The 26,694-nt window shown below is 35.0% G+C and overlaps 2 protein-coding genes across 3 annotated transcripts; one reads left to right on the plus strand and one right to left on the minus strand.

Moving 5' to 3' along the window:
* The first annotated feature begins 8,067 nt into the window (after positions 1–8,067).
* LOC132618079 (uncharacterized) lies at positions 8,068–9,660 on the plus strand. 2 transcript variants are annotated; one of them, XM_060333131.1, is made up of 3 exons: positions 8,068–8,411; positions 8,581–8,688; positions 9,216–9,660. In XM_060333131.1, exons 1-3 carry the CDS (start codon positions 8,136–8,138, stop codon positions 9,465–9,467), a joined length of 636 nt encoding a protein of 211 aa, XP_060189114.1. In that variant the 5' UTR covers positions 8,068–8,135; the 3' UTR covers positions 9,468–9,660. The 2 variants fall into 2 exon arrangements, with proteins under 2 accessions (XP_060189114.1, XP_060189115.1); XM_060333132.1 differs by having other exon boundaries at positions 8,155–8,452.
* A 2,830-nt stretch (positions 9,661–12,490) lies between these two features.
* Positions 12,491–13,247, minus strand: LOC132620251 (uncharacterized). Its single transcript, XM_060334929.1, has 2 exons — positions 13,151–13,247; positions 12,491–12,918 (listed from the first exon to the last, which is right to left on the minus strand). Exons 1-2 carry the CDS (start codon positions 13,245–13,247, stop codon positions 12,491–12,493), a joined length of 525 nt encoding a protein of 174 aa, XP_060190912.1.
* Between the last annotated feature and the right edge of the window lie 13,447 nt (positions 13,248–26,694).

Genomic DNA, 26,694 nt, shown 5'->3' on the forward strand with positions numbered 1-26,694 from the left:
TTTAAATGGACCCTTGAATTCGACCCGAATGAAGAAACTTTGTTTGCTCCTATTCGGGTCCTACTTCCAGAATTGAAATTTCACTTATTTAAATGGGAATATCTCAGAAAAATCCTTGCCGCTGTTGGCATCAGTTTAAAAGAAGATGCTGCAACCATAGGAAAAACTAGGCCTAATATGGCCAAGGTTAGAGTGGAAGTAGACTTGATGAAACCTCTACTTAAATCTGTTTGGATGGAAGTAGACTTGATGAAACCTCTACTTAAATCTGTTTGGATGGGAGTAGAGGGAGATGGGGCTGGAAGAAGAGGTTATTATCAGAAGTTGGAATATAAAGGGGTTCCTGCATTTTGTAAAACCTGTAAAATGCAGGGCCATGAAGTTGCTAGATGTAAAGTGGAAGAAAGGAAAAGAGAGCAAAGGGAAGAAGGTAAGGAGAAGGAAGAAAACAAGGAATATACTTACAAGCATTGAACAATTTTGGGAATGAAAAGGACAAGGAACAACAAGACAATGAGGGGTTTATGGAAGTCAAGAACAGAAAAGGGATAAATGTCACAACAAAGCAGGTTCAAAGAAAAAAAGGTTAATCGATTAGAACAGAAGGACAAAAACAAAGGCAAGGAACAAGCAGGAACCTCTACGATACAAGCACCAAAGAACCAACCTAATCCACTTAAAGTTCAGGAAGAGGTGGTAGAAAATACTGGAGATGTGTATGTTGGACCAAAGAAGCACAACAACAAAAAAGCCAACAAGAAAACCAAAAACAGCAATAAACAGATACAAACCAACAGCTTCTTGAGGCAATTAGTTTGGGCAAAATAAAGACTCAAATAGAATCCTGAGGAGAAGAACAAAACTAGCACAAAAAAAAAAAAAAAGACAACAAGGAAAAGAATCAGACTGGTACAGGAAAAAAACAACAAAAACAAGAATAACAAGAAAGGGATGAGGGAAGAAGAGAGAAAGAAAAAAGGAAATACTCAGAATAATTAGGAAGAGGATCAACATAGCAAATCTGGGCATCCTATAGACAACAATGATTGTGAAGTCATGTCCCTAGTTTCCTTTGATCCAAAGAATACCCCAGTCATGAGTGGAGAATGGGTTGTTGATTTAGGTTCCTTGGAGGTTATAATGGATCACAACAGTGACTACAAACATGGTCCAGACTTAGAACAAGATCAAAACAACAACTATAGTGTCAACTCGGATGAGGAGGAAGGTGAATTCTCGGAAGAAGATCCTGATGGCACAATCAGAGCTTCAAAATCATCAGAAGATGAGGTAGCTGAAAGCCTCATCAAAATCTTTTCCCTTGACAAGCAGATGGAGGAGGATCCAGTCTCCAAAGAAATCAATGAAACCATTAACAAACAAGGACTCTCTCCAAGAGGGTTCAAAAGCAACAAAAAAGAAGCAAAATAGTGGGTCTGAGCACCCTTCCTCCAGCTTTCAAGCTTAAGTTCCTGTGATTTCCATATGTTATTATGATTAACATCATAATATGGAATATTAGAGGAATGATATCCAAAAAAGCATCTGAAAGACTGCTTAAGTTTATCAGAATGCACAAAATAGATTTTGTGGCTCTTCAAGATCCTTTCTTAACTGCTAATCAAATTGAAAGTTACAGGATTTACTTTGGGTTTGATCATGCATCATCCAATATCAATAGCAAAATCTAGTGCTTTTGGAGGAATAACATGACCTGCAATGTGATCTCCAACAAGAAGCAACAGTTGTCTTTTAAATGCAACACTATCCATGCTACAGATCACTTATTTATTTCACTGATTTATGCTAAGACTAAGGCTAGAAGAAGAATGAAGCTATGGGATGACCTAAGAAATATCTACACTTTTGTGGATGGTCCTTGGACTATAGTTGGAGACTTCAACTCAATTCTAGCACCTAAACATTTTGAGCTGGGTGGATCCTAGTAATACTAATGAAGATAACAATATGCTGGAGGAATTGCCTTCTGAAGAAGAAATCAAGCTTGTTGTTTTCTCAATAGATCCAGACAGCTCTGTAGGACCTGATGGATTCAATGGCCACTTCTACCATAGCACTTGAAATATCATCAAAAGGGATTTCTACAACTTTGTTCAAGCCTATTTTAATGGTGCTAATCTGACAAAATTTTACACTCATGTTTGTCTATCCCTCATCCCTAAAGTCCAAGCTCCGACTAACTTCTCTTAGATGAGACCTATTAGCTTGTGCAATGTCTCTAATAAGATCATTCTAAAGATCTGGACCATTGCTGCCAAAACTTATTTATGAGAATCAAGCTGGTTTTGTCAAAGGCAGATTGATCACAGATAATGTATTGTTGGCACGAGAAATCATTCATGGCGTGAAAGAGAAAAATCAAGGAGGAAATTTGATCATTAAGCTGGATATGTCCAAAGCTTATGATAGGCTTTCTTGGGAGTTCCTTTTCAATGTTTTAAGGAAAATAGGCTTCTCTGAATGGGTGATAGAAGGCATATACAGGTTGATCTCCAATAACTGGTACTCTATCATCATCAATGGTACTAGATATAGGTTCTTCAACTCTTCTACAGGAGTAGAACAAGGGGATCCGCTTTCTCCTGCTCTATTTATTTTAGCAGTAGAAGTCCTTTCAAGGGGTCTCAACCGGCTCAATAATAATAGTAATTTCAATGGTTTCTCTATTAGCAAGGCTGGACCTTAGGTCAATCACCTTTGCTATGCTGATGACTTGATCCCATTCAGCTCTGGATAAAGAAAATTAGTAAAGTTACTCATGAATGTCTTAAATAAATACCAAAGGGCCTCTAGGTAGGAAATAAACAGAGACAAGACCAATTTTTACACTTATGGTATTCAAAGTAGGAGATGTCTCAGAAGAATTTAAAAATGGACTAGTTACAAGCATGCTAAGCTTCTTTTCACTTACCTGGGATGCCCTATTTATACTGGAAGAAAGACTTGCAATCTCTTCTCTGATCTTACTACTAAAGTACTAAAAAAGGCAGGAGGATAGCAAAGCTCTATGTTATCAAAAGGGGGCAACGTTGTTGTCCTTAAACACATTTTGCAATCCTAAACCCTCTACGTAATGGCTGCTTTAGTCCCTTCAGTTACCGTTACAAAGAAAATAGAGATGTATTCCTCTAACTTCTTCTGAGGCAAAAAGGAGGAGAAAAACAAATACCATTGGAGCTCTTGGGACAACACGTGTTATCCTCAAGAAGAAGGTGGTCTAGGTTTCAAGAAGCTTAATGACATATGCAAAACTTTCACTACCAAAAGATGGTGGAGATTTAGGACTGAAAATAATCTCTAGTCAAGATTTCTCAAAGCCAAATACTGTCCAAGATCCAATCCTATCTCAAAAGTGGAACACTCTAAGGACTCTAATGTTTGGAGAACCTTGTTGAGCATTAGAGGGGAAGCTGAAAAGAATTTGTTCTGGAAAATAGGAGAGGGGAATGCACTCTTCTGGTGGGACTCTTGATATCATTTAGTCCTCTGACATATTTGGTTAATCACTTGGTGAAACCTGGTAATACCAAGGTGAATGAGTTCATTCAAGATGGGGCCTGGGATCTCACAAATCTCTTTACAATTCTTCCTCATTAGGTGGTCAATGAGATCAGCGAAAAAAGTATCTACAGCAGCAGCAAAGACAAGGCTTACTGGACTATAACCACTGATGGGAACTTCTCTACCGCTTCAGCTTTTAAAATGCTGAGACAAAAAAGAACTATGATGCCTTAGTCCAAAGAAATTTGGAGTAAATGTTTGCCTTTTCAAATTTCCTTTTTTATGTGGAGACTTGCTAAAAAGAAACTTCCTTTTGATGATACTCTTACCAGGTTTGGAATCCAACCAGATACTAGATGTACATGTTGCAGAGTGGACAAGCAAGAAACTCTCAATCATGTGTTTGCTAGGAGTGATCTGGCAATCAGAGCATGGAGAATGGCCTCAGACCCTTTGGGCATCAGCTACAGGCACTTTAATGTGACTGAAATCTTGAAAAACTGGTGGGACAGGAAACCTATTAATGTGGTATATAAAGTCCTTCTAAACATCTCTCCTAGTATTATTTGCTGGGAAATTTTGAGGGCAAGATACACCAAGAAATATGACAACAAGAATACTTCCAATGCTAGAATCAAGCAGAAGCTCCTATTTCAAGTCAAGATCACTCTGGCAAGATTTTTAGCAGAGTAAATGAAAACTGGAACTAGGAGTTTGTGTGTGACATGGCCATAGAGCAAGAATCTCCAACAAATTGGTCCAATGGGAATGCCCAGAGCAGTACTCATTTATTTTGAATATTGATGGCAGTTGTTCTCCCTCTTTAACCAGAGCTGGGGCAGGAGGAATTGTTAGAAAGAGAAATGGGGATATGGTTATGACTTTTGCTAAACCACTTCAATTCTTAACTAATAATTCCAGTGAACTTCAAGCTGCCCTATATGGTTTAAAGTGGTGTCATCTTCATAATCTCACAGATTTTATAATGCAACTGGATTCTCTTTTTATTGTGCAGATGATTCTAGGTAAATTCAAAGTCTCTTGGAATTTTCATAAACTGATTGAAGAAATTAAGAAAATAGTCAACCAAAAAAGGGTCAAAGTGACTCACTGCTACAGAGAAGCTAACTTGGTGGCTGATGCACTGTCCAAGCTCTCCAACAATCTTGATCAAGAAAAGTTCTACTTCCTCAATAGAGGTTTGTCAGCTGAAGTTGCAGGACCTCTTTGAATGAATAAAATGGGCTTCCCTTCATTCAAAATTAGGCCAGCAAAGCATTCAGAGTGGTATTTTGAACCACCTTAGACAGTTAAAGTTCTCAATGCTCAGGCTAGACTTCAATCTAAGTGTTTAAGCAGCTGGGAACAAATTTTTTGGTTCTCTATCATGTTGTATTATAGTAGATAACACTTCAGACTCTGCCTCTGAGAGTTGTAGGCTATAATGTACGTGTCCTACCTAGTATAGTTTCCTGATACTAGGATAGAAGAGGTAAGGTTTATGCCCTCCTCCTTGTATTATAATACGTTGGTTTTTCAATTAACAAGGTAGGGATCTAGGCCAAAACCCCCAACATCACATGGGTGAAAACCTTGATGATTGGTTTATGGAATAGAAAAAGAAACAAAAAAGGACAATGTTGAAAGAGTATAAATATGAAAATTATGACACCCTTGACAAAGGAGGGATTGACGAGGGAGGGTCAAGGTAAATGACCGGAAGAAATTTAGACTAGGAAGCTTCTGCAAATTTAATGATGCATATATATAACAATTTAAATTAAAATTAGTAGAGGTAGAGTTAGGTTTTGAAACTTATGGATTCTAAATCTAAATCGATTTCGGTTACTATCTGATGTTTCTTGTACTTCAATTATCTTACTATTTTGTTGTAATTACTGTTCCTTTTTCCAGAATGCTTTGTCATATTGTTTATAGAATCTTATCATGGTTTTTTCACTTTGGTTATTTCCTTTTATGACCTGCTTTGATATGCTTTCTCTTGAGCCGGGATCTATCATAGACAGACTCTCGCTCGATCTCCCACAGTAAGGGTAAGATCTGCGTACACTTTACCCTTTTCAGACCTTACTTGTGAATTACATTGGATATTTTGTTCTTGTTGGATTCTAAATTCTAAACTCAAGAAATAAATTTTGTAAGGTTCATTAGACCAAAACGAATAATACGTGACATGAGCTTAGGCGTGACGAGAAGAAGAAGAAAGAGTTAGGTGCATGGGCATGGCTAGAAAGCGAAAAGTTTTTGATTTGCGAGAGAATACCACGCTGGTGAGACATATCAGAAAAGAACATTGAGTAAAACAGAAAGAGCTTTAATTGGCAGGGCATGTGACCTACAAAAAAAGACTAGTTTGGTGGAAGACAAAATGAAGTCAAGCCATTGGGGGAAGCTTGATTGCTCTCTGATGACTGCTACTGCAAATCTATTGCTGAATTTCTCTGACTGACTGACTATTTGACACGCATCCATCACTTAATTAAAATTCCATGCTTCCCCATTATTCCCAAATTCCATTTCCATTGAAAATATTATTCTCAAATTCCATTGCAATAAAAAAAGAAATTATTTCATACGCCCACTTATTCTAGTAAGTTGATCTACAATCACACAAATTATTTTGTAGCTTGAGATGTATGGTTGATGATACTGTTTTTAGGTATATTTCACTCGTTGTAGTTGTATTCCTCAAAATTCAACAAGTTTTTCTGGTATAAACTTGGAGAAGAAACAACGAAGAGTAATTTAATAGTAGAAAATCCAGCCAAATAGAAAAATAGAAAGGTAATATTTTCGTATTGGTTATTTCCTCACGTATATCTCGCGCACGGGAGCGGTCCCAACTCTTTTACCTTCAGGCCCATTTCCCATGAGTGCGAGCCTATTCTCTTTTTTTTAGCTCTTTATCCCCCACTAAAGGACAAGATGTAAAATTTCCCAACCTAATGATTTCAAGTGACACCGCTTGGTGTAAGATGGCTCTGCCCCTGAGTACTTTTAAACCACTCAAAAGTAGGAATTAGCGACAGATATATTTTGTAGTTAAATTCATCGCTAATCCTTTTTAGTGACAAATTATCAAAAGATTTTATTAGCTAAAAATTCATCGCTAATCCTTTTTAGTGACAGATTATCAAAAGATTTTATTAGCTACGAGCAATTTAGCGATAGATCAGCGATGAAGTTCATAGCTAACTCCAGTTTTTTGTAGTGGTATTAATGGAACGTAACAAATCGATATACTGTAAATATTCAAGGTGCAACAAGTTAAGCCATACACCATCATTTTTTGATGGTGACAGATTATCAAAAGATTTTATTAGCTACGAGCAATTTAGTGATAGATCAGCGATGAAGTTCATAGCTAACTCCAGTTTTTTGTAGTGGTATTAATGGAACGTAACAAATCGATATACTGTAAATATTCAAGGTGCAACAAGTTAAGCCATACACCATCATTTTTTATTATAAAAAATAAAAGTTAAAAAAGAAAAAGAAAAAAAAAACAAGCAAGAACCAAAGGAAATGATGAAAGAAGCAAATGGTATAAGGCTGCTGGTCCTAATCTAACCTATCCTGGATTCAGAAAGATGTCTTGTTATATGGAATTTGTCATTCCTATCCGTCCTTTTCTACTGATTCCATATTAGCCAATTTGCCAGTTACTGTCCATTGGTCTGTCTTTTAACTTGGCTTCTTTTTCATGAAAATATTTATTTGTCAATCTAAAAAGGAATATGGTTTTTTATTTAAATTTAATTTAATTTAAACTTCTCACTTTGATCTTTAATGACATGATTTTAGTGGACATAAGTATTTATTTATTTCAGGTCATAAATTTCAAAAGTATATTTTTTCTTAAACTCATCCAGAAATCGAACTGGAGAGAGTATGTATCTTTTGCAATTTTCAACTACTCATCAGTATTTTTAAGAAAGAATTTAAAAAAAAAAAAATTACAATTTTAAATATGCAAAATCTTGTATGGCTTTAAAAACTTATGCATTAAGAATACATTAAAAGTTGAAATTAAATTGTTTCTATAGATCAATCTTCTTCTTACAGATTAAAAATAAATGGAATCACACACAATATAGAGATTAACTAAAAGAGAATGACAACCTAGAGATATCACTGTAGTAGAATGGATCTGATTTTTCCATTCTTAATTATACTCCCTCCGTTCCATAATAAGTGTCATCTTAGTCTAAAACACGCATATTAAGAAATGAATAATATAATATAAAGTTTACTAAATTACCCCTATATAATAAAAATAAATTACTTTTTTCCTCTTGATTTGAGCATGCACAAATAGTAATCCTTTTGAAATTGGGAATCTAACAATACCAAGTTACTATGTGCCTTTTTCAATCATCATTTAGATGTTACTTTAACTTGTCATTTTTGTCTAAGGATTGAGTTGTGAGTTGGAAAAGTAGTCAATTTATGTCTTGGTTTCCTGTGATACTTATAATGGATAATTTTTTTTTACTAAGGTGACACTTATTATGAGACGGAGAGAGCATTAGTGATCTCGAGTTCGAGCCCTAAAATGAAAAATGTCCTAATAGAAAGCGCTATCCTTATTAATGAATTTTGTGCAACGCGAATCCGGATTAATTGGGTATGGATACCGAACAGGGAAAAACAACCTAGAGATGAAAAAAGAGAGTACGTCAGTACATATCTTGACATTCCGTGATCACCTATTACATCATTCCGTCTATAAAAACCCCTTCTTTTCACTCCCTTTATTCATTCTTACCATCAACATATTAATAAGAGAGACCAAAAAAAAAAAAGAAAAAATAGAGAGAGAGAGATGGCATCATCAAGAAGGGTGCAAAGAAAAATGGCTGATCGCAGTAAGCTTCACCAATTACGAACACTTACTAACTCCAAATCAGTAATACCAATATTCTTTTATACTTTTTTATTTTTCCTTTAATATATCCCTTTAAAGTTTCAAAAAAATGGGTACAAAAAAAATAAAGAAATTACTAAAATCATGTTTTGTTTGTTTTGTTTCTAAAGGTTAAAAAGAGCTCTATAATATTGGATGCCTTCCTTTACATCATCAAGCTGAGACTCCAGCTAGAAGCTATCCAAAGAGAGTATCACAACTTCTTAAACCATGTCCAAGTACACACACTCTCTCTCTCTCTTTACTTGTGTTTACTTTTTCACTTCTTTCCTATCATTTTTTATTATCGTATTTGAATGGTATGAAATTTAAGAAAGAAAAAAGAAATCAGGTACGACGAAAACTATCTTTAGAACTTGTGGCGTTAGACGTAACATTGACATTTTTTAGCTAGATCAATGCAGAGTCGGAGCCAAGATTTTGAGTTTAAGGGTTCTGGTTCTACAAAAGGCAGATTATAACCTGGTTTTAATGAATTATTTATACATATTAAGTGAATCATTAATGCAAATACAAATCCTAGGCCAAAATTAGTGAATTCTTTCAAATCGGAAGATAAAACTGTCGTTCTGCCGTGAGGGCATGTCATTTGAGGATAAAATCGAACGTTTAAAGATTTGAAATTTCCAAATATAGAAAGTTATCGTTCTTTTTTCAATAGACTAAAATGAAATAATGTGATCTTGTAAAATGAACTATTTTTTTTTTGGTCTTATCGAGGAAATTTTGTGCTTTTTTAAAATAGGAAGTGAAGGTGGAGAAGCTTATTGGGACAAGATTTTTGGTGAAAGTGACTTGCAAAAAGGAGAAAGATGTGCTAGTATCAATTTTGGAGGCGTTTGAAGAGATGAAACTAAGTGTTGCCCAAGCTAGGGTTACAAGGAAGTACTTCTTTGGGATGGAAGCTATAGTTGAAGCTGAAAATGAAACTAATTTGGATGTAAAAGCTTTGACTAAAGCACTTCAAATGGCTATCCATAAGCAAAGTATAATGTAGTGAAAATATTTTGAGGAAAATCTTGTTTGTTTTGTAGGAATATGATATTGTAGCTCTTGCTTTTGTTTTTATTTTTATTATCCTTAATTCTAGTTTGTTGTTAATGTAATGAAGGTAAAAAAACATCACTTTCGTTTTGTTAGCTGTAAGGTATGAATGTGATTAAGTGAAAGAGAAAAGACAAAATTTTGAAGATGGGTGTATTTGAGTTGAACTATTTTAGTTTCTAGATTGTGTAACTTAATTAGTGTTATCCAAATTTTCAAATATGTGACATAGTATAGTACTTTGGCAATTATCTAGACCACCAAAGTTTTAGAAAATGTTACTTTCTTTGTCCTAATTTATGTGACAATTTTTCTTTTTCCGTTTTAGCCAAGCTCAAAAATTTCAAGAAATATTACTACTAGCTCCCACAGTTCAATTTTATGTGTTTTAATTTAGTTAATTTGCAACAAAGTTTTAAAATATAAAGAAGACAATTCGAAATTAAAATGTATATAACACACTAAAAATATACGTGAAATGATCTTGTGATTTTAACATGTCATATCTAAAGGGTGTTCATGATTTAATTTGGTTCAAATTATATCCAAACCGAAACTAAACCAACTATGTCAATTTGTTAACAACTATGTCAATTTGTCAAATATACAAATCAAATCAAACCAAAATGTAGCTAGCCACCGAACTCACCAATGTGTTCTAGAAAACCTGATTTTTCAATTCAATGGACACCGACCTTTTCTTTCTCTTTTTTGTTTTTTTTTATTCTGTGTTTAAACTTCTTTTAGAGTCTACTAAATCTAATTCACACCGAAAAATTCAATTTTGAAGATAAACCATTCCCTGTTAAATGTGATTTCATTCTCAGGACTCGATAAAACAACGATGCTTTGTTACAAAATGTGTAGCGATAAAGTCATTGATACAAAATATCATAAAAATGACTTTTGATATAAAATATCGTAAAAACAACGACCTCTCAAACAACGTGTTGTAAAACAACGACATATCATACCAATTGTTAAAAAGATTATGACTTTATTCTAAATGTCATATTATTAGTCTGTAATTACCAACACTTACATTTAATGCTGGAAAATTCTGTACATCTTTTAATTGTTAAATCATTCTTTGTCTAGAAGAAAAAAAATCATTCTTTATATTAAATATCACATTTTTAAAAATGATTCAAGGGTCCAAGTGTAAAATTTCATCCTAGCAAACTTGACCACTTTTTTTCAATTTCAATGCCACAATTCAAATCATTTAAGACAGTTTGACAATATTGTAGTAGTAGGAAAGGTTCATTGATCAACCAGCAAAGGATGTGGTGCAGCGGATGGGCCTACTCCTCCCTTAATCAGAGGTCTCAGGTTCGAGCCCTGTGTATGAAAAAATCTTTAATAGGGAGCGCTTCCCCCTGAATGGGACCCTACGAGGTGCAAATCCGGATATAGTCGGGCTCCAATTAAACCTATCAAGTGGGCCGAGCCTAGTTAACTCGGCCCATAACAGGCTCGGAACGAAACTCGGTAAGATGAGTAGTGGGCTAGGCTAGGTGGAACAATTTAGGGGGTTGGGCCGGACATGCTATGTAGCCCGGTAGCCCAGCCTACCGGGGGCCAGCTCGGCCCGGTTCGGCAAAAGCGTAATTAACTAATTTTACATCAGTGTTAAGACATTTATCAATGGCAAAATTTCCACAATAAGCTAATTCATATATAACAAATGGTAACAAGTGATAGAATACGTTTCCAATTTAGTTGAGTTGAACTAGTAAAAGTCGAAGCCGTCTAACCTAAATTTAGGTACACTTTCACATTTAAGCAACAACAAAAAATAAATATATATATATATATCACTTTCAATTGCTTTAAAATTTAAATTCTATCTTCAACTTTAAACTAGATATTTTCCTCCTCTCATATGAAACAATGCATATTTTGCCCATTTTAATTGCTCATCCCCTCTTTATGTATTTTTTTTTAATATTGTGTTCCTTTTTTTTTTTTTTTTTGGGTAACTATCAGCTGTATTAATCACCAAGTAAAATATTTACAAATCTAGCAGGTAAACCCAACCGACTATGATCTATCAAATTTGCTCCTACAGACAAAAACTAGGAAATCTCATGCTAAAATAGCTCAACTACCTAATTAATCTCAAGTGCAAGGAAAATGGCATTGTTGTAGCAGTCGACTCAGGGATACATCTGTAGCTCGTATATTACCATTGCAGCCTATCTCTCTTGCTAACGCATTAGCTGTTCTCTTATGCTTCTCAAAAATTCTTGCATTTCTCTCAGTCCAGATAGTGTAAATATATTTTGTGAACACCATCTTGATCAGTATTGCTCGTGGTGTCCTTCCCTTTGTATAATGCAGTATCTAGGCCTGTAGTTGGTTCCAGTTAGAAAGGAATGGACAGTCAATTTGCAGCCACAACATTATTCTCATCCATAATTCCCTTGTGTAAACACATTCTGCAAAGAGGTGGTTTGTCTCCTCATCAATTGTCTTACAAAAAGTGCATTTAGGATCCATTTGAAGTCCCCATTTCCTCAGTCTATTAGTCGTGTGAAGTCTATCTTGCTGCTGCAACCACATTGTGAAGATTGCTTTTAGTCTTTCTGATTTCAAACACATTAAACTTTTCCATGACACTTGTGGAAACACTCCAAGCATCTGTAAGTAGCCACACCTGATCAAGCTCTTTGTCCCAATTGGTTGTTGAGGGAAATTAATCAGTTGATCTCTGGACTTGATGATTTTTTTCACCATGTAACTAGCTTGTTGAGGGATAGGCAGCTCTATTAGTTGTTGACCCTTTATATAGTATGTATATACCCATTTAACCCACAGAGTATTCTTTTTCTTGGATAACTCCCAACATGTTTTTGTGATTGCTACTTTGTTCCAGAGTTTTAAATTTGTAAGATTAAGTCCACCTGTTGCTTTTGGCATACACATTCTGCTCCATGAAACAAGTGATTTTTTGGTAATTTCATTAGTACTAGATCAAATAAAACTCCTGCAATATCCTTCTATATTTTTCATTACCTTAGCTGGGATAACAAACATTTGGGCCCAATAAGACTGTATGACAAAAAGAACTGATTTGACCAACGGCACTCGCCCTGCATAGGATAACTTTCTTGTTGACCAAGATGATACTCTAGATATAATCTTAATTAATGGTTGCCACTCGACAACTTTCAGCTTTCTGGGGGCCAAAGGTATGGCAAGATACATGAAAGGTAATTCACCTTGGTTGTACCCCAGGAGTTGTTGGATCTCATGTTTAATAGCATCTGAAACTCCTCCATAGTACACAACACTCTTGGACATGTTTGCTTGCAATCCTGAAGCTGCTAAGAAAATCTGAAATTGTTCATGTAGTAAGGCAATTGATCTTGGTTCCTTTTTTGCAAACATGAGTAAATCATCTACAAAGCATAAGTGAGTAACATTCAATTTTGCACACTGGGGATGATATTTAAATTGTTTGTTTTTCTTGAGTGTACCAAGACATCTACTCAAGTATTCCATGACCACAGCAAATAAAAAAGGGGACATTAGATCCCCTTGGCTCAACCCTCTAGCTGCATCAAAAGGTTGTGTAGGTTCCCCGTTGATAATAATAGAAGTTTACAGTCTTGACACACTACATCACCCAACCAATGAATTTGTAAGGGAAACCAAGACACTCCAGCACTTGCTCCAAGGATCCCCAGTCAACTGTATCATATGCTTTTTGCAAGTCAACCTTGATCATGCATCTATATGACTGGTGCTTCTCTGTGTAGGCTTTCACTAGTTCATGAGCAAGTATCACATTATCTTCAACTTTCCTCCCTGGAATGAACCCTGACTAAGTATCAGTGATAATAGTGGCAATGACCTGTTGGATTCTGTTGGCCAGTATATAGCAATGATTTTGTACAATATAGTGCAGCCGTCTATAGGCCTGTACTCTCTGATGGATGCAAGATTAGGCACTTTAGGTATTAATGTTACTGTTGTGCAGTTCACAGTCCTATACAATTGGCCTGTAAGGAATAAATTTTGAACTGCACCTATAACTTCATGCTTGATAATCTGCCATGCTTTTTTGTAGAAGATTGCATTAAACCCATCCACTCCTGGGGCCTTATCATATCCTATGGAATTTAGTACATCAAGTATATCATTTTCAAAAATTGGGGCACACAATTTGAGTTGTTGTTCATGACTTAGGACTGGCCCTTGTTGCCTAACTATTCTATCCATTGCCACTACATTTGTGAGGGCAGTACCCATTAGTGATTTATAAAAGAGAATTATCTTTTCTTTAATGTCATCCGCAACAATCAACTTTCCTCCCCCTATTGCCTCCAGTTCTTTAATTTGTTTCCTCTCTTTCAAAACTGCAGAGAAGTAAACTAGTGTTTAAATCTCCCAGTTTTATCCAAGATACTCGGGCCTTTTGTTGTATTATACTCTCTTCAATCAAGGTCCACTTCTCTAGTTGTTGTAGGATTTGTTTCTCCTCATTAACCAGTGCATCTGAGTATTGAGTGTTGATCATAGTTTGTACATCTTTGAGATACAACCTTGCTTGGGTGAATCTTGCAGTAATCCCTTTGAATTCAGAGTTATTTAGTTGCTTCAGGTGTAGTCTTAGTGCTTTTAATTTCAACCAAATATTTCTCATGTTATCCTGATGTAGGTTCTGCTTCCAGCAGCTTTCAAACATTGCTAAGAAGGATGGATGACTTGCCCATACATTGAAGAATTTGAAAAGAGATTTGATCTGGGGAATTGTCTGATTGGTCCTTATCACCATTGGAGCATGATCTGAAATGTGAGGTAGTTTATATTATGTTGTCAAGCGCCCATAACTCATCATCCAGTCTGAATTCCCCAGTGCCCTATCTATTCTACTCCACACTCTATTACTACCTTGGTGCCTGTTGGACCATGTCTAATAATCCCCTTGCCAGGGCAGTTCAGTAACCATTATATTTATGACTGTAGCTCCATAGACTCTATCTTGGGTGTATAAGATAGTATTGGAGTCCCCCCACAAAATCCATAGTTTTGAACATTGTATAGATAGCCTGCTGAGCTGGTCCCAAAATTCGTTCCTCTGTTCAATTGTATTATACCCATAAATAATGGTCATCTCACATTCCATTAGCATCTATCTATTCACTACATTGCAATGAAGTAGTTGTGCTTCTTGAGCGAGAACCTGTACTTCATAAACATTTGGGTCCTATCGCAGGCAGATCCTACCATTAACAGCCTTACTATAGTTATTTGCATGTTCCCGTCCTGGAATGATTCTATTTGTAATCTCTTTGGCTTTTGGTTCCTTAACTCTTGTTTCCACTAACCCTGCAAGTTTGATTTTATTCTCTCTAAGGTAGTTAGCCATTTCACTTTTCTTATACCTTTTATTCATGCCTCTAACATTCCATACTAACCAAGACACCTAATGGGAGGTGGGGGGGAGGGTCTCCTTCAGGAGGAGGTTTGGTTGTTACCTCAGGATTACTTGCTTGTTCTAAGCCACTTAGAGTCACATTAGTAGCAGTAGATTGCTCTTGCTACTTGGTTGCAACTCCTTCTCTGATATTGGCCTGAACTGGTACTCCATTTATCTCTACTGCATGTTTGCCCTTAGACCTGATTCTTTCAATATCATGTGGGGTTGGTTCCTCATTTGATGGGTTGATGATAGTGTCTTGGTTCTCTTTGTTGGCTATCTGAGTTTGTTCTCCTTCCTAAACACTAGTAGAAGTAGAAGCATGATTACCATTTTTTGTAAACCATTTAGATATCACCTTGGGCTGAGGTTTCGTCTTCTTTACTTTCTTAGGTTGTTGAATCTAAGCTTGTTCAGTGACTTCTTTTTGTTTAACCTCCTCTTTCTGAACTTTTTCTCTTTGTCTCTGGGAAACACAGTCATGGCCAAGTGATAAACATTTTGTACAATAAGTTGGTTTTCACTCAAAATCAACTAACTGCTAAAATGTTCTCCCAGATAGTTCCGTCACAACAATTGTTGACACCCAATTTTGTCCCTCCTTTATTTAATTTTTATTCACTCGGGCGTCTAAATTTACTGACGAGCTAAATACTTTATTTTCACTACTATTATTTTTCACTACTTTTATTTTCAACCTTACGAGCATTACTTTATCATAAATTTTAAATGTTCGTCATCGTTTCATTTTTTCGGGTTTGGACTCGTTAAATTTAATTACAAGACAATACTTTGTTAAATCCTTATTTTTTTACACATAGTATATATTGTACTAGTTATTAAATTAGAAGCCCAAGAAAAATTAAAATAGAGGAGGAAGGATCAATAATTTTCAGCCAAACTAATGGCCCAAAATACAAATACAATAATCAGCCCACATTTTTCCCCAGCCCACTATTTTAACCCAAATTATAGCCCATAACGTCCATCCCAATTCCGTTATTACCCGACCCGGTCCGGCCCAATCCCTTATTTTACCCTAATCCCTCACTCTCCTCTCTTTCTTTTCTCTCACCAGACGTCTCCCTCTTCTCTCATCTCTCTCGTCTCTCCTCCTTCACGCTCTCTCCCATTCACTGCTGTCCCCTTCACGTTCCCTCCACTAACTGTTTCTCCCCACGCCTCTGCCATCCTCCCTGCCACTTCCACCACGCCTGTTCCCCGATTCGTCTCTATCATACGTTCCTCTATTTTCTTAAACCAAACGAAGCCCTATAAATTTGGGGGAATTGTTCTGTTAAAGGGAAAAAGAAAGAGAAGAAAGGAATCCAAACATGGACAAAGATCTGGAACCAAAAATCCCCTACAAATACAAGTTTTAACCATCAAAGATTACTCGAAAAGATCAGCCAACGATTACTCTAATTTTTGGTTGGAAACTTTGTTACTTTAATCGATTTCTTCGAGTTCGAGTACGGATTCGAGACCTCGACGATCCCCACTTCACTGCACCACGAACAGGTACAATCTGATGCTATTTAGGTTTTTCGTCTTGTGAAATTTTGTTAATCGAAGTGCTGTTAGTTGAAATCCTGTTCTTATTGGATATTTGTTGGTTCATTAGTTATTAGGTGTGATTTATCACAAATCTTGCTTAGCTGGGGGTCTGTTTGGTTAACCTAGATTAATCAACACATTTTAGGCTCGGATTATGCTATTTTGATTTTTGTTTGAGTGCAAGCTAATTTGGTCTGAATCTCGTTTGCGATACACTTGATGGTTCATAAGTATGACTAAAGAATGTTATGTTTGGTTGTATCTGTTCTTACAAGTGTGATAACAGGAACAATGGGTCTGCCTCAAGCTTAATTATTATGGTTAAGTTGTTGGTTGTCGACGATTGCGTGAATTATACTGGTTCATTCAGGGCAGGTTCTGTTATGATTTGGGTAGTGTCATATGGACTCATATAGTAGAGAATGCTTAGGTGCAATAAAGGGTTAATTCTAAGTTTTATTGTTTAAGTGTATGATGAATTCTGCTTAGAATAGGTTCGTAAGTTCATATATATTCAGCATATAAATTGGTTGGTTAGTTTGGTCTTAATGTATGTTAGCATATGAGTTAGTTCTATCTTAGTTTATTTATCTGTGTTAGCATTAGCATGCAGTAATCGAATCCAGTTGGTCAATATGCATATCTTCGCACTGATTCACATGTTCATTTGGTTGTTCAATCAAGCAGTTTAAACACTCTATGCCTGGAATTACTGTTGGTATTGCTGGCATGAAATTAGACATAACCTTTTTCCTTAGGTTGCAATCGACATAAAAGAATAGATTAGAAAGACTTATCTCTGGGTGGTGAGTTTGGTTAAAATCATGAGCAACTGAGAGCAGCATGCCATATGACCTGCTTGATAAGATAAATAATACCCTTTTTGTGTCTTGTATGATTTCTTGGACTGTTTACATGATCATGCCACTTACACTTTGATTTCAGTGTATTCTATAGCTTTGTTCTTTTATGTCATAATTTATATGGAATCATCTGTGGAAGCATTTGTCTTCTTTTTCCCACTTAGTTTGATCAACTGAAACGTGGGAATTCGAAGAATATATTGTACTTTTGTATACTCTCTCAAATTGTTTTGTTGATATTTAAGTGATTTTAGAACTTGACTGGAGGTTTCAAAATATACTCTGGTATTAAAAATCTTCAGAGGATGTCCCTTGGGTTGTAAGAAGGAAGAACATTGTTAGTGCATTGTTATTTCCATAGGGATCCAGGTGATTAGGTTACATTATGGGTTTTGACAATCTAAATATCCTTGAAAATGTAACTAATATCTTGCAGCCCTGTTATGTACACATGTGATTCAAGTTTGTTAAGTATAGTTCTGCGTTTAAGTCTGGTGTCATTGTTAGAAGAAGCTGCTGTTATTGTTCATTGGGTAACTAGGATATTTGCTAATGAGCGTATGAAATATAGGCATTTGAACTCAACTGTTTCAGTTTCAGTTTTGTCTATGAGGAAAATGTGTTTCCCTCCCAACAGATTCCCCTACTAGTAGTTTTGATAAGTACCATATTATAAGCAGATGTAAGGAGCTATTTATTTAACTAGTTAATAAATGATAAAAATGAGAGCATGCAGAATGGATTCTGCCCTTTTTAAATAGATGCCCATTTGTATAAAAGTTTGTGTCTGTTGTTTCTTAATGGTACCTTTTTGTGATTGAAAACTGGAAGTGGGAATGCTGCAAGTATTGACGAAAACCCAGTCATAATTTGAGTTCTTGCAGTATCTTTCTTCCGCAGTCATTGTTGAATACTAAAAGTAGCAAGCAATTTTCCGCTTCATACTTTGGTAATTGTTGCTTGAATGCATGACACAATGTATACTCAAATATACACAACATGTATACAAGTCACTGATTTGCTTGCTTTGAATTTTATATTTTATAGCCGTGTTTATTGATCATACACTGAATCCTCTCTTTTATTTTATGCATGACATCTCGCATACGGGTCCAAGCGACCCGTCATCTCCCGCATTCGGTGTTGGGCTGAAACCCAACGCAATTTCTCTTTCAAGTCAGCCAACCTACAGCCAAACAAGGAAATAAAATTTGGGCCAAAGCCCAATCAATGTGAACAGCAACAGTAGCGGACAGCAGCATTCTTTAATGGGCTGAGCCCATTTGCATCATTCCTATTCCTCTATTTTTATCTTTTTTTATGTGCATTTAACGTGTATTGTATGATTAACATTGTGTTTGCTAATTTAGATAAACTTTAGTAACATTAAGGGTTTTAGTTTAGTAATGAGTAGTTAATTTCATAAATTACATTCACTTCTATTTTAAAACTACTCGATAGTATCTATAACATTTAATTGGAATAATTGATTTTTTTCAAATTGGCATGACCACATCGAGCTAAAAGAATCAAGGTTTACTCTTTTATCTTAGAACATTTGAAATACACATTTGTTAAAACATTAATATTGATCTTGCAATAACTTTACAAATACATTTTAATTTACTAGTTGAGTAATTCAATATTCAGAACACTCGTTCCATTTCTTTGGTTTATTTATAATTAAACTCTTCTTTATTAAATCACTATTTTTCTACAAGTTTTACCTTAAACAACATTTTACTTCTATCTAAAGTTGTAGCAATACTTTTAAGATATTTTCTTAAATATTTTATAATACTATATTTACACTTAGCCTAATTAACTTTAAGTCCGGTCGGTTAACCATTGTTAATGGGTCTTAAAGGGTGCATAATACCTTCCCTTTAGACTAATTGAACCCTTACCCAGAATCATAAGTTTCGCAGACCTTAAACAGAGTTAGCTTTAAATATAACTTTAATAAACTTTAGGTATCCTAATTCACCAGAAATAATTAGGTGGAGACTCCTTAAAATAAGCAATCTAGGAATCACCAATATGTTGTACTTCTACTTTAACCCGGTTAAAATGGGGTATAACAACAATCTCATCAGAAAGCTGTTTTGTGATATTCACTTAAATTAGCATTCGAGCATATGATATTCTACACTGCTTAGCCGTGCACTCATCAACATATTTGGGCACTCCAATAGCACTAGCTATGCGACTAAAAGAGTCACCAGACCAACAAATCATAGGTAAACTCAGAAATTTAACCCATAGAGGTATCACAGTCAAGAATTCTTCAGTAAAATCAAAGCTAGGTGTCGATTGTTTCAGAATCAGAGGTCTATTGTTTATAGAGTAGGGTCCTACATGTAGCACATCCTCAAGGTCCTCCTTCGATTGGAATCTAACCATGTAATATCCTTTCTCATGATAGCAGATATCCAGTTCAGCAATTTCAGTCCAGTTTTGAGCAATGTATTTATATATGTAATTATACCCCGGAGTATCTCCCACAAGATACACAATTAGAGCATTGTTCCATTTTAGACTTGCTTGCTCAGTTTCCTCCTTATCAAGTTGTGACTTGTTTGTTGTTCAGTGCCATTCTTCAGGGTATCCGCTAATATTCGAGCACTAACTGAGCTTCCCACCGTCACAATTGTTTCTTTGTGTGGTTGTCCTCATCCTCTCCATTTAGCCATGGCTACCACTTACGGCGTATGTTATTTTAATGTGCGCTGAGAGCACTCCAGCTAGAGAGAGAAATGTGAATTATCCATAAATTTAACTTTCTAATACGTTTCTGGTGCTTTTGTGTTCTTTTAATGATTTTTCATTTTAAGTGTTTTTTCTATTATTTATATGATGAAATATCTCCTTCCAAGTTATGAGAGTAAAGAGACACAACATTTCTAAAATAAGTAGTCAATTTTCCTTCAACAGTATGATTAAATAATATTCATTAAAGATTTTTATATTTGTATCAATCCACAAATATGAAGAAGAAAGAAGGGTATTTATAGATTGGAAATAAAGCCAAAATATTATTTAAGAAACTTGATGGGTAAAATAAAGTTGGAAACGGCTAGATTTTAAAGTTAAAAGTTTAAACTTAATGAATTTTAGTGTTAGAATTTTTTAAAAAAATTATTAAAACCCGACCCGGCCCCGCCCAGTAAGCCCACAATGTACCCCTAACTGAGTAAGGGCCTGGCCCGGACACCCTTTTCCCTCCCCAAACCCAGCCCATAGCTGGGGGCCGGCCTGATGTGGCCCACATTTAAATGGCCCCGCCTGGCCCTTTTGACAGGCATAGCGCCAATACGGGTACAGGACACCGAGTGAGAAAAAAAAAGGTCCATTGATCTTCTACGTGTTGGAAACCAAATCCCTTAGCTATATATAATAGGGAAATTTCAATTGTTTTATGTTCATTGAATCATTCTGGGTTTGTTGATTTGAAGCATTTCTATGTAAGACCATACATCATGAAGATCTAGGAAGCTTGGTATAAAATTGCATGATAAATGTAATTACGTTCTTATAATTGTTCAACTAATGAACTTTGTCACAAGAAGTCTAGACCAATTTATGATTAGACGATCCTTTTAAAACTCAACATTTAGTCATGTTGGGCTAAACGGTTCAAAAATACTCTTAACATGATGTGATATTGTCCGCTTTGGACCAAGCTCGCACGATTTTCCCAAAGGGAAAAGGATATACAATGGCCAACAGGCCAAACTAATCCAATATTTGGGCCTAATAACATAAGCTGGCCGGCCGGCCCAAACTATTCCCAAGCGTTGGCCGGCCCAGCAGCCCAAACTCCTTATAAAAATAAAGACTTTTTGTGGCGACAAAGATCAATTTTTATTTTTATTTAATTTTTAAGTGACAATTCAAAAAGTCTCCACTAAAGGTTAAAATTCATATTGAGCCTTGCACAAATGTTTCAAAACATGTATAATACGTGTGTACTTATATAGTGATTGAACTTTCAAAATATTCCAAAACATGTATAGTATGTGCATATTTATACGTTGATCGAGCCTTCAAGAAATATCTCAAAACACTTTGTGGCGACTTTTCGCCACTAAAGGTTCGCTACAAACTTCTGTTTATTTTTCTATCTTCTACTAGGGATTAAAAAAGAAGAACTAAATAAATAAACTAAAGTAACCATCATCGAAAACTTAACAAACTAAACTATATCAACTACAAACTAATAAAATTAGTAAGTAAACATTTATTATACATTTATTAAACATAAATTAGATGTCAATTATGCATGTATTATATATAAATTATATGTTAATTATACATTTATTATACGCATATTATACAATATTGATACAGTTTCTATATGTGTGATACATTTTCTATACATATACAATAGTGATATATATTCTATACAACAATGATACGTTTCTATACGTATATATGATATATTTTATATACGTATGATACACTTTCTATACAAGAATGATACAGTTTATATACATATGCTACAATTATATATACACTTTCTATACAAGAATGATACAATTTATATACACCTTCTATACAAGAATGATACAGTTTATATACACTTTCTATACAAAAATATACAGTTTATATACACTTTCTATACAAGAATGATACAGTTTATATACACTTTTCTATACAAGAATGATACAGTTTATACATAAATTATACAACAATGATACAGTACTTCTATCTTATATATGGAATATGTATAATATGGGAATCATTAGTGTATAATCAATGTATAACTAATGAATAATATATGTATGATTAGTGAATATACGTTGATGATACATTTATTATACACAAATTACACAATAATGATACAAACCTATGATAAATTTTCTATAGATATACATTTTCGATACATATGTGAATTGTTGACACCCAATTTTGTCCTTCCTTTATTCCAATTTATTTCCTCGGACTTTTAAATTTATTAACGAGCTAAATACTTTGTTTTCACCACTATTTTTTTATTACTATTAACATCGTTACTAGTATTATGTTATCACAAAATTCAAAATGGTTCGTCGTCATTTTTTTATTTTCGGATTTTTGACTCGTTAAATTAATTACAAATAAACACTTTATTAAATCCTTTCTTTCTATATATTAATTGTACTAGTTATTAAATTAGAAGCCCCAAATGATAATTTAAATAAAGGAGGAAGGCCATGATATTTCAACCAAATTATGGCCCAAACGGAGCAGCCCACAACAACTTACCCGATCAGCCCTACCCACTTACCCAATTCGGCCAGCCCAACAAACACCCAGTCCAGCCCAGTACCCACTTCAACCGACCCGACCCAGCCTACTTATCTTATTCACCTAAAACCAAAAGAAAACTAACCTAGCCACACGCCGCTTTCTCTTCCTCTCTCCTTACTTTCTCTCTCTCACCCCCATTTTCAACAAACTCTCAGTGCACTTTCGCCGTAAACAGTCTCGTCTCTCCATTTTCGCACAAAAATCATCCCCACATCTGCTTCACTTGCTTACTCTGTCGTTGAAAGAGGAGAATCTTCCATTTTTGGCTTCAAGACGCGGACGATCTTCAATACCAGAGAAGATCTGTCCTTTTTGAGCAAGATTTGAAGCAAACCACGTGAATCAAGCCCAACGTTCTGACTTTGGAACAAATTTGATTTCAATTCCCACCCAAACGAAACCCTAGAGTGTCAATTTTCACCTATAAATATCATCTTAAGTCATCAGCCGAAAAAGAACAGAAGACTGATTGGGGGAGACGCGGGTATTTTCTAAAGTCTGAGAGTTTCTTTCGTTTTCAAATAAAATCTGGTCTTGAACTTTTTCAAATCAGAAAATACTTTCTGTTATGAGATTTGTGTTGAAAGTTAAGTTTTTTCACAATTCGATCAACTTTCGTCACTGTTCGGCAAAACAACTTTAACTACCGCAGAGGTGCCTTAATTTTTTGACTCGAGTTTCAAATCTGTCAATGCGAAAGTAGATTCGAGACATCGACGCCCTGTTTCACTGCACCACAAAAAGGTCGGCAAAATATCCCTTCTTTTCTGTTGTAGTTTTCTGTACATTTATGGTTCTGTGCATATTGTGAAGTGCTGTTAGTTTCTTCCATTTTTTTTATGTGTTTATTTTTGTGTATCATAAAATAGATATTCAACATGCGTATTTTAAATCTTTTATGATGTGAGTGTGAGTCGCCTTTTTTGTGCTTGCTGCTTCGTTAGAAATATTCGTTAGCCATCGCCTAGGTAGAAATCACGTTCCCAGGACTCATTTGTTTTTACAAGCACTGAACTCTTAAAGGGCATGCCTTATTTGAAGTTGATATGTGAATGGGTGTTAATCAGTACACTTAAGGGTCGTTAATAGAATGTACATTCCCCTGTTTGCTATAATGATGAAGCTTAAATGTCATGTATAGTTTCTGTTATGTTTGTTGGCAATCCGCTTCTTTTTGTCCATTAATAAGCTTAAGCTCATTTGCCACTTCCTGAACTTGGGTTGTTACCATTATTCTACTTCTATTTTCATCATCAGGGAAACATCTTTGCTAGGCATACCCATGGTAATCTGGAATCCCACAATATTGATTTAGTTAAGACTAGTTCATGGACTGCCCTTTTAAAAGTTAAACTTATGTTGTGTAATGCCTCCACTATAAGCTTAGTTATCACTTAGGTGCTACTGCCCATTATCTGGACATATGTTTGAACTTGCTATAAGCCTAAATGGCCTAACCCGAGCAGTGTGTCTGGTTAATCATGAGGTTTGGTTTTGTTTTAGTTGCTTTGTTATTTCAAACAATTGACAGATTAAACAGGTGTCTACTTGAATACAGTCTAAAATGGATGAAAATCTAATTCAAAGGATGATATTTTGCATTAATGATTATACTACTAAAACCTGCCTGCATACTTTGTTTACAGGGGTCTATTCCCTTAAATAGCTCCGCTGTATTTGTTTAACCAAGGCCGAATTGCTCTTGTTTAGAATCTCAGAATTGCATATTGAAATTCAAAATTGGTCCCGATACATTCACTGCTTGCTATTAGTGTTTAAGACTGTTGAAACGAGAATGTGGGAAAATTCCTAATTCTAGAACCTCATTCCCAGATCCGTCGAGTCCAACACATTCTCTTTAATCTCTACTTTGCTGTTTTTATTTGAATCTTATCAGCCTTCATTTTTAGTTAAGTGATTGTAATATGCTCATTTGTCGTTTTCCCTTTAGCCTTTTGTTCAAGGAAATAAAAATGATAGTTTGTGTGACCTCTTAAGGTCATTAGATGTTTCTTTTTGAAATTTGTGATTGGTTGGTTTAGAATAGAGTATGATCCATTCCCTCTACTTTATAGCCTAACTGTATTCTCAGATACGCTCAATAATGGTTTGTGCTTAAGCCCGCTATTCTGTTAAAAGCTGGTAGAGTGTGAATTGTCTTGAAGTATTTTTAGCACCATGTGTCTAATAGCTAAACGTATATGTGTTGTTTAGTTTGTTCAAAATTAAGTTAGCATCAGTCCGCTGCTTAGAACATTAATTCCTTATCTCTTTTTTTTCTTTTGATGCGTGAATGAGCATGGTAGTAGCCCTCTTATGTGGCCTGAATTTGCTTTCAGTTAGAGCTTCAGCATATCTATAAGCCGTTGTTTTTCATAATGCATTCAAGATTTATTTCTTTCATATGCTTTTCTATCGAAATCTGTTGAGTTTATCACATGATGATTCTATACTAATCTTTTTTTTTACATGTACACATCGGAGTGAATGGAGTCCCCAATTCGGGACTCGCTCACCGAAAAGTCTCAAAATGAGATTCGGCACCATTATTGTACCTGTTCACAGAGTCATCTCGTTCCGCAATTCTCGAATCACATCGGACAGGCGAAACTCGCTAGAGACCACCTATTATTACTTTTCTTTTCTCCTTTAGCATTGCTATGTTGATTTTCTTCTGGTGATTTTGCCTATGAAATGTGGGTTCATTTTGGTTTGACGTACTGTTGAACATAGTTATTAGTAAAATGCTAGTTGATTATCTAGAACATCTTATTTAGTTAAATACCCAAATCATTAGTAAGCGAAGTTGGACTTCCAAAATATTCATCCAGCCTTATGAAAAGGTTTTTAAACTGATTTATTTACTCCTATGTTCAGACACGCCTATATGTCCAACTTTAAGCTTTTGTTTCACTTATACTACTATATTGCATAAGTATTCTTACATATGGTATTTACCCACTTATTAAATTGTGAAATATAAATTATTTTACGATGACTCTTTTCTTAAAATACTTTCAATATATCCTCTTCAATTACGCTTATGCTCAAAATAACATATTTCTTAATAAATCAATTAACACTTAGTTATTAAGTTGTTTCGAATATTTACAAAGCATCGTATAATCCCGCACTTCTTTTTTTAGTTTACTTATAACTAAAGTCTTTTATGCAAAAGAATATTATCTTTTCTAAAAGCCTTATTTTAAAATAGTGTATTTATATTTCCACTATAGCCTTGGCAACACTTACAAGATATTTTCTTACATATTATAAAATATTACATCTACATTCTTAGCCTAATTAAATTTGAGTTCGGTCGGTTAACCATTATTAATGGAATTTAGAGGATGCCCAATACATTCCCTCTAGGTTAGTTGAACCCGTACCTAGAATCTTTTTGGTTTCGTAGACTTTAATAAAATCAACTCTAGATAATTACTTTGATAAACTTTAGGTGCCCTAATTCACCGTAAATAATTAGGTGGCGACTCTTAACTTTAAATAACCCCGGAATTACCGGAATGTTATAAACTATTTTGACTTAAGGTTAAAATAGGGTATAACATGAATCATATATATATATTAGTGATTATACGTTGATGATACATATTATGTATAATATGGGAATCGTTAGTGTATAATCAATGTATAACTAATGTATAATATATGTATGATTAGTGAGTATACGTTGATGATACATTTATTATACACAAATTACACAACAATTATAAAAACCTATGATACATTTTCTATATATATACGATAGGGATACATATTCTTACAACAATGATACATTTTATACGTATGATACATTTTCTATACATAGTTGACCTTCAGTGGCTTTTACCAAAACAAAAACAAAAAAAAATGATCTTTAGTGGCGATTAAAGCCACCACAAATAGTCCCTTTTTTTTTTTTGCAGCAGAATTTTAGTGGCGACTAAAGTCGCCACAAAAGGTCGCGTTGGCTACACTTTGGGTTTGGAGAAACTTGGGCCATCCGGTGGAAATAGTTTGGGCTGGACGGCCCTTTATGT

Source organism: Lycium barbarum, chromosome 11, assembly GCF_019175385.1.
Source record: "Lycium barbarum isolate Lr01 chromosome 11, ASM1917538v2, whole genome shotgun sequence".
NCBI lineage: Eukaryota > Viridiplantae > Streptophyta > Magnoliopsida > Solanales > Solanaceae > Lycium > Lycium barbarum.

Bases quoted from the DNA above. Each gene is read 5' to 3' on its own strand.
- LOC132618079 (XM_060333131.1), top strand. From the start codon at position 8,136: ATGAATTTTGTGCAACGCGAATCCGGATTAATTGGGTATGGATACCGA. The intron at 8,412-8,580 runs GTAAGCTTCACC...TTGTTTCTAAAG, and splicing joins AAGAAAAATGGCTGATCGCA to GTTAAAAAGAGCTCTATAAT. The intron at 8,689-9,215 runs GTACACACACTC...TTTTTAAAATAG, and splicing joins ACTTCTTAAACCATGTCCAA to GAAGTGAAGGTGGAGAAGCT.
- LOC132620251 (XM_060334929.1), bottom strand. From the start codon at position 13,247: ATGATCAAGGTTGACTTGCAAAAAGCATATGATACAGTTGACTGGGGA. The intron at 12,919-13,150 runs GTTGGGTGATGT...TATGCTTTGTAG, and splicing joins TTTCCCTTACAAATTCATTG to ATGATTTACTCATGTTTGCA.